Source organism: Pteropus vampyrus, unplaced genomic scaffold (assembly GCF_000151845.1).
Source record: "Pteropus vampyrus isolate Shadow unplaced genomic scaffold, Pvam_2.0 Scaffold195, whole genome shotgun sequence".
NCBI classification, from domain to species: Eukaryota; Metazoa; Chordata; class Mammalia; order Chiroptera; family Pteropodidae; genus Pteropus; species Pteropus vampyrus.
The window spans coordinates 3,661,992-3,670,799 of record NW_011888976.1 but is presented as its reverse complement, the minus strand read 5'-3'; the positions used below and the strand labels follow the sequence as shown (position 1 = coordinate 3,670,799).

General features: G+C 41.7%; 1 protein-coding gene across 1 annotated transcript in view; it reads left to right on the top strand.

Annotated features, from left to right (window-relative positions):
• Positions 1–380: 380 nt before the first annotated feature.
• The window catches only part of LOC105299866 (voltage-dependent calcium channel subunit alpha-2/delta-3), a gene marked incomplete at its 5' end in the record, with an annotated part of 177,260 nt that continues 168,832 nt past the window's right edge, over positions 381–8,808 (top strand). Inside the window, 6 exons of the mRNA XM_023537645.1 lie at positions 381–452; positions 712–773; positions 2,158–2,225; positions 6,042–6,087; positions 6,247–6,344; positions 8,305–8,398. Of these exons, the coding sequence (XP_023393413.1) occupies positions 381–452; positions 712–773; positions 2,158–2,225; positions 6,042–6,087; positions 6,247–6,344; positions 8,305–8,398 (440 nt within the window). The remainder of the gene's footprint in view (positions 453–711; positions 774–2,157; positions 2,226–6,041; positions 6,088–6,246; positions 6,345–8,304; positions 8,399–8,808) is intronic.

Genomic DNA, 8,808 nt, shown 5'->3' with positions numbered 1-8,808 from the left:
CTGCTTCCTGAGCATTTTCTCTCGTTGCTGGGGGTTCATTCTCTGACTCTCAGGATTCGTCAGCATCACACCAGCTTTTTTGAGGTTTACACGAGCACCCCAGATTGAAGTCGAAAGTCATTTGTTAATTGTAGTTAGCCTCTCTCCCCTGTACAGCAGCCACTGAATATTTATTCTTCTTTAGCCCTGTTTTAGAAATCTGAGTGCAATATGCAGACTTACTGCAAAAGCACGTAAGATTCAGTGGGAGATAGTCCACCCTTGTCACACCTCTGCTTTGCACAAGCCACCAAATGTGCCTCTGAGCTGGAGGACGCAAAGTGTCCAGATGACATGATAACCCAGGGAAGAACTAACACCATTTTCTTCTATCATTTTAGTTGAGAAACGCCATGGTGAATCGAAAGACTGGGAAGTTTTCCATGGAGGTGAAGAAGACAGTGGACAAAGGGGTACATTTTTCTCAAACATTCTTGCTGCCTAATTTAAAACAAACCACTGTGAAAAATTAGCTTTGAAAGCTCTATCTGGAATAAATATCTTTCGCTGAGATCATTTTTCTCTTGTCTTTACTTATCTCAAACAAGATTCATGTAGTACTGTTAACCTGATCATAGTGTGTCCATTTATTTTTATTTATTTCTGAAAACTTCACCTAGCAGACTAACCATGTTTTCTTTTCTCTACGACCTTTTTTTTTTTTCAATCTAGAAACGGGTTTTGGTGATGACAAATGACTACTATTATACAGACATCAAGGGTACTCCTTTCAGGTAGAGCTGACCATAATACATGGACATTCCATCAGACCCATCAGTTGTGTTTGTACAAAACCTGCTGACACTCTCAGAGCTCATCATCTGAAGATAACCAAACACCCTGCCAAAAGGCTGGAAAGAGTGAGGAAGGGGCTTTTCCCAGGCTGCTTTTTTGTTGTTGTTGTTTTCCAGAAGGGGGAAGATGGTTCAGGACCACGTAGGAGAACTCACTCAATTTGTCATGGCTTTGCATCTCATTACCAACAAAATAAGCTTTGGGGTTCCAACTACAGGGGAAAGTTAAATTCGGGGGGTTTCAGCGTCTCTAAATATCTAACTTGCTGCCCAGTGAGTTCCATTTCACCTTTTATTTCCATGACAAAAAAAAAAAAAAATTCTTCAAACTGGGAGGTAGCATATCCATCCCCACATGTTGTGCTTCCATTTTAATTTTTCTGAACTGTCCTGTGCTTGTCTGCCTTTGAATCTTGTTATTTCTCTTTGTAACAGTCCTGAAAAATGGCTTTGCCTCATTGCCTGCTTACAGATGTGTATGTGGCATTCTAAAGTCTCCCACTGCTATTAACTTAGTGTGGTAACACCTTTTATAAAAAGTTATTTCAGTGGGGCTGCTTTATGTTCCTGAACTGGTGCCTCACAGAGCTAAAGAGGGAAAGAATTTACCATCTATAGGTTAACCTGAAAAGTAAATTATGACATTGTTGTCATATACTGCCAGGGACCGTGGGTGGATTTGATTTGGAACCAGAGCAATCAAGGAAACACGGGACCACTAAATAGGTCTGCCAAATGAAGAGACTGTGTTTTTAAACATATTCTCTTTAGACAGAAACAAAAAGGAGCTTAAATCCAGCCAGTGAGAGTGTTAAAAAATCTATTAGACTAGGGAGAGGTGTGAGCAAAGAAGTTCACAGCACAGTAATGTGGCTACGCTAATATGGTGGTAGAAGCTTTCCTTTATGTCCCTGAGAAGGGGTTAATTTTCCCCGATCCCCACCTCTAAGATCTGTAAGGACCCATCTGGCTGAGTGTAGGGTATGTAAGGTGGTATTGAAGAGCAGGGCCGGTGACCCCTTAAAGGGCATCCAAGAGAAGGACTTGCTAGAGGGCTAAGCAGTTTACCACACCTCTTTAAAAACACAGGAGAGCAGCCAATTGCTGCTGGCACTTCCAATCAGAAAAATTACTTTGAAGCAGCTGATTGAACCTAAGAAGAACCAACACCAACTATAATCAGTGGGGTTTTGAAAATAAACTGTTGGAAAAATTGTTTACAGAACATAAAATGGAAATGTGAAAAGGGAAAATAAAAGTTAGCCCACAAGTCTATTCCAGTCGATGCCATGGATTTCAAGGTCTGCTTTGTCTCTCTGCACAGTTTAGGTGTGGCGCTCTCCAGAGGCCATGGGAAATATTTCTTCCGAGGGAATGTAACCGTTGAAGAAGGTAGGTGCCGCCTCGATCCATCTTTTCCTTTAGTGTGGGAAGGAAGCTCCAGAGACCGTCACTGGGTTAACCGAAGAACTTGCTCATCTGTCCAGCCTTCTGCCCAATCCCTAAGCAGTTGACTCAACTAAGTGCTCACTTGATGATGCCTTGCCTTCCTGGACTGATTCAGAATGGTGGGAACCCCAACTAGCAGTGGTCTTCCACATGATTTCATTTATTTATATTCTGCTTTAATGCACAGAGTTGTTGAGGCCACTCTGGAATCATCTGCTAACTATATTCTTCTCATCCATAAAAATCAGTACCAGGAAAAAAACAAATTAGTATAAAAATTCAAGCCAAGGGAAAAATTGAAAACAAAAATATGTGAGGCTTTGTCTTCTGTTTCACTTGGGTTTCATGGCAGCCTGGGTCCAAAGGGAAGTATTTAAATGATGTACAGAGGTCAGAGGAGTAAGTAGCACCTTGAAATTCCCAGATCGTCTTGTCTTCATAAAGCTTCAGCATAGCGTAACCTCCTGGTCAATGGTAGCAGTTGTTACAGCCCTTTAAACTTTAAAGTTGCTGTCGCATCCTTACCATACTTTTCAGCTCCCAACAACCCAGAGAAGTTACCTTTCTCCATATCACCAGCTCATAGGGAGGATGGGGCTGGCCTCTGAAGGGCTTTGCTACCTGAGTAGCCTTGAGTATGTCCCTTGCCCAATCTGAGTGTTAAATTTTGGATTTCCACAGAGAAGAGTTGGACCAGACTAGTGTTCTTTCTTGGGAGTATGGCCAAGAGCAAGAAGGCCTGTTACGAGTCAGTTTTTAATTGGTTAGAGCTATTGGTCAGATATATAGTAGAGAATGAAGAATGAGACTGGTTATACCTGAGATACCAAGTTCCATAGACAGCCTTCTGGTTTATTATTGACTCTCCATGCATTTTTTTTTCTCCCAAGTGATTGTGTGATCTTAAGGAATAGGAAGGGAGAATGAAGGGGTCATTTTGACCTGTGCAGAACCCATAGCGTGCCCACCGAAGAGCTAATCAATTGTATGGCCTCTGTTCTCAGACACATGCAAGAGAAAATAGGCAACATCTTCTTTAGGGAAAGATACTCAACAGGATGCATTCTCCAGGACCTTTTTCTTTTTCTTTTTTTTTTTTTAAATTTTAGAATTTTCTGGCTCTACAAGCCATGTGTAGCTTTGTGGATATCACTGCCTATGATGCCAGAAAGTTTACATCCAAGCCATCTGAGGTCAAGCTGTGGAAATAGCCCATGGTCAGAACAATAGAAGGAAAGATTATTAATGGATTATTTGCCTCTCATGTGCCCATATATTTAGTCAATCCTCAATACATGGGGCTGGAAGTTGTTTTGCATTCTTTTGGATCATTTCTTTAGTCACTATCTTCTCCCTGTATGTTCCACAGCTGTTAGGCTGAGAGGTCACATAGAGAGAATTTCAGAGCTAACTGTAACTACCATGCAAGAAATTAATTTGAATCCTCAGCAAGGGGGAGAGTGTCTGGTTATCCACACAAATGAGGTCAGATCTTCCTCTCTCTGTTGGTCCTCTATAAATAAGAGGGCTTACGATCCTGCCAACTTCGCTGAGTAACAGAGCCTGAGTAAGCTGCTTCCCCTAGGGCTAAATAGGAGAGGATCTTGTCATCAATAAGAGCCAAGGCATGATTGTTGCTCTGTTCTGTTCTTGGAGAAGGAAAGAGTACCCCGGGAATGGCAACCACACTTCTGTAGGATCTTCCATGAGGAATTCTGTCCCGCAGAATGTAGGCATTTTCAACATGCTTTGCCAATGCCAAATATTACAAACGTGGTGAACAGGCAGACTTTGCTCAAAATGTAAGAAGTCATTACTGAAGCCGAAGGCATGAGTCGTAGTTCTACCTGCTGAAATCACTCCTCTTCTGAATCTCCTTCACACTTGATTTGTATCTTTTATATACATTGTATGCAGTAATTGTTTCAGAAATTAGAGCTTATGTCATTTTTGTCATCATTATCAATCATCAGTAGATGATTTCGTTAGAAGGACCAAATAAGAGGTGAGAGAATTAGAGAACAATGAAATGTCTTTGATGCCCTAGGAACTCAGAGAGGAAGCAATCAAAAAGATTCGGGGTCTCATGTATAGGTCCTATGAAATATATAGCCAGAGAGGGCTTTGTGGATGAAAGTTGACGAGAACAGAAACTAGAAAAATAGATAGAATTGACATCATTAACCCGATATGACAGGATGGTAAGATACCTTTTGGGGGCCTTTGCACTTGCAATTCCTTTTGCCGTGAACATTTTCTCCCTAGTTATCTACATGGCTCTCTCCCTCACTTCCTTCAGGGTTTTGCTTAAAAGTCACTTTCTCAGTGAAGCCTTCTCTGACTTCCATGGCTAAAATCGAAACTTTCTTTCTCAACCCTTCCTGTCTCTTGACACTCCCTGTACTTCCATTCTCTCTTTTCCTTCATACCCCTCACCACTAACTAAGCTAGGTACTTTGATTTTATTTACTTATCTCTTTTCTGCTACTAGAAAGCGATCTTCGTTTAACTCTACTATATTCTCAAGACCTGGAATGATACTTTGCACAATAGTACTGAGCTGATGCTCAACAAATATGTAGAAGGAAGGAAAGGAGGGAGGGAGGAAGGAGAGAGGAGAGAGTAAGGGAGGGAAGAAAGGAGGACTGATGGATGCGTGGATTGTTGTAGGGACTATCACTGTCCCATTTAATCCTCTCATGGAATCTATGAGTGAGGCATTATTACCTGCATCTTCTGGCTGATGTAACTCAAAGAGCTGAAGAGACATTTTCAAGATCATTCAACCGGTAGGTTGAATGTGGCTAGAATATGGCCACTTGGATAATATGTGATGATATTCTAATCTATTTCCTACTTCCTATAAAATCAAGCAGGAGTTATGTGATGATAGGTCCAGTATTTTGCTATATTTTATACATCTGTATTTGAGGAGGAAACTGGAATCCTGAGTGCAGTAAGTTGGTCATTTGGGAAACTCTGACATCCTAAAACAGGCTATCAGCGTCATAGGGGCCCATGAGGTTATCACTCGAAAGTGTATGTCTGCTGATGACCCATCAAAATGAAGTTACAGGGAGATGCGAGGAAAGAGTGATTTCGCAGAGTTAGGGTGGTCTAGAGCAGTCTATAAAAACTCCCAAATTCACTGCTAGCCCTTGTTCTCCTAGCTAGCTTTACAGACTGATGACTCATTTTTACTTGGGATTCTGTAGCTACTAGCAGTTTTTGTTGGTCAAAACAGTTGTGTATTGATAAATTTATATCATTCAACCTATATTTTCACTGTAACAACTACATATCAGTTAGAAACTATTATTATTCCAGCTTTGCACTTGAAGAGACTGACATTTAAAAAAATAAAATGATCTGCTAATGTCACCCCAGTTCCCAACTCAGGCTACATAGGCCTCCAAAGTCAGCGTTTCTACCATCATGCTAAGCTGCTCTCCCATGACTCGCTTGTGTATCATTTCTCTACAAGGCGTTAAGGCTTTCCTGAGGCACATGGCTAGGGAAGTTAGCAGGTGGGGCTGAGCGAGGTGGAAGTGGGGAGAGAGTTCTGCCCAGGCAGAGAACTTGTTTCCTTTGTTTAGAGTCCCTTTTCCCAGGCAGATGTCTTTGGGGTTGGTATCTGCCCTTAACCACCCCATGGCCCTGCCCTAGAACTTTTAAAGCACACGAGAGGATGCAGGGAAGGGTGGAGACTGTGCCCCACACATATGGCATTTAACTCATTAACTTCTCCTTGACCTCCAGGCCTACATGACTTAGAACACCCTGATGTGTCCTTGGCAGACGAATGGTAAGAATTAAACGGTCCTTTATCAGTATTGGTATTTGGTGCCCTCTTTGATTTCAAATTGTCTATATTCTCTTGCCCAGTCCTCCTGGTTCAAAGGCAAAGGAATGTGATGCTATAAATATTTACATGCTCTTGTTTTGGGCCATGTCATGTTCTTAGGTCCTACTGCAACACTGACCTACATCCAGAGCACCGTCATCTGTCTCAGTTAGAAGCTATTAAGCTGTATCTCAAAGGCAAAGAACCCCTGCTCCAATGTGAGTGTGCCTCCAAATGTGTGTTGTGTGTGCATGTGGCGGTGGTGGGAATGAACTCAATACCATACTTTGCTTCAGTTTTCAGGGGAAGCTTTGCTTTATTGGAAATTACCAGTCACATTAAATCCAGTCAAATGTCTGCTTCCTGTAGAAATAGGAGGAAGAATGTGGGTTAGGGAAAGTCATACAGAATATCTAATCCTGGTTTAATCCTTTGCATTGGATTTGTCCCCCTTCTGAGCCGTTTACTCAAACGACTGAATAGGATGAAAATGTTACAGTGGGGAAGGGACTGTAAATATCTGCTCATCCAGATCCCTTATTTTACAAATGAAAAGCCAGGCTGGACATAGGACTTGTCTCATTCAAGGCCATAATCTAGGGTTCCTGTTTCTCTCCAGAGTGGGATTGCCACTGTGAACTGTTGTCTCTGGTGGGCTGTGATCTGCTGCCTCTACTCCCACCAAGTGCCCTCTGAGGGAGCTCAAGGAGTCAGAATTGCCAGTTGGCTGATGCGGAAGGGTGGGGAGAGCAGCAGCAGGCCTGCAGCTCACCAACTGCGGGATCAGACCCTGCAATAGCGTAAGATAGTTGTACTAGCTAAAGATTGGGCAGGGGGAGACTTACCAAGATGAGCATGGCACCTGTCTCTATCCATAACAGATGTTACTTATTCAGTGACATGAAATGTTCTTTATATATGTTACCTTATAGAATAACCACAGTAGCCCTGTGGGAAGTGTAAGGAGGTTATCCAATTTCTAAACAGCATCTTTATGGAATGGATTAACTTTTTGGGATATGCTCTGGTGGAGAAAGGATAGATGGGCATCAGTAAACCTAATTTTTTATTTTGTTTGACCTTTTTAATGACATATTGCAAAACAAATGTATAGAGATAATATTTTAAAAGCTTTTATATTTACCATCCAGCTTTATCGGGTCTTAATGTTTTGCCGTACTTGCTTCAGGTACCTATTAAGGAGTGAAACATTACAGACAGCATTGAAGCCCCTGAGTGTCCTTGCCCAGTCTTATTTCCTTCCCAGAGAGAATTACCATCCTATATTTGTTCACCATACCCATACATTTTATACTATTACTATATATACATATATCCATTAACAGTATGTATTTATTTTTATTATTTTGGAGATGTATTTGTGCTGATCATTTAGCTCTAATGCATATATTTGAATTACTACATAGTATTCCACTACATGACTGTATCTGAATTTATCCATTGTCTTTTTGGTGTTGTTTTCAGTTTTTACTTTTATAACTAAGCTCCACTGTCTTCTTGGCCCTGAGCCAAGGGGAGAACTGGCCCACTCTGTGTGATAATTAGTTGCCCCACTTCCTGGGGTGATTGGAGGGGTCTAGGGTGCCTCTGTTAGACTAATGATATCCCCCTGATTCTTCCAAGAGCTCTACCAAGAGACCTTTTGCATAGGGACTTATTTCTCCCACTAAAATGAAAAAAAAAAAATTTTTTTTCTTAAATGAAATGAATCACAAAATAAGAGTCCCAGGAGTTATAAAGTTATTATTTCCCTTTCCCATTCTTACATCCGATTGAAATCAGAGCCCTGAAGAATCACAGATTTTGATAGAGGATAGAAATGGAGGTGAGAAGAACAAACATGCCTGCTGGTCTCCAAATCCCAGAGTTGACATGAGGTCTATGGCATGAGCTACTAGAGGGGAAGAGAAAGCAGAAAACTGAAGTGTGAGATACCCAAGACTCTACATTTACTATCATCTCATCCACATGCTCTGTTGGCATATCAGGTGTCAGAACTGTTTCATGTTTTCAGCTGGTGGGAGATTAATGCATAAAGCAACACACTGTGTGAGAAAGTAGCCTGCAGACACTGCAAAATGAGCCCAGTGAATACCTCTTGTGCCCCTTTCTGGGACCCGGCTAAAGCCATCTTCTCAAGTGTGTCCCTCCCAACAGGTGATAAAGAATTGATACAAGAAGTCCTTTTTGATGCTGTGGTGAGTGCTCCCATTGAAGCCTATTGGACCAGCCTTGCCCTCAACAAATCTGAGTAAGTGGTTGCACGTGTCCCCCTTTCATGGCCATTTCCCCACAAACAGTCCGAAATATGGTTATAGTTTAAAGAACTAAACTGTTTTAGGAGCCTGGTGTTAAAGTTCTTTAATTTTCCCCAAAGCTCCAAACCACAAGAGCTAGAGCAGATTAGCGGCTCGGGTTTGGATGGCAAGCTACTGGGTTTGACATATAATTTGTTTGAGTTTTAACATTACATGAAATTTGGTATGCTGAGGTAGGGTGACACTTCCGAGAGAGAGGGAGGTGGAAGGAGCATTTTGCTTCCTGGCCTGCCATGGCTCCCTCTACTTCACAGTCTGGAGGGAACTTGAGATCTGGGCCAGGTTAGGTTGTGAGAAAGATAGGGAAGTGAGAGCTCTATTTCATTAAGGTATCAGATATAAC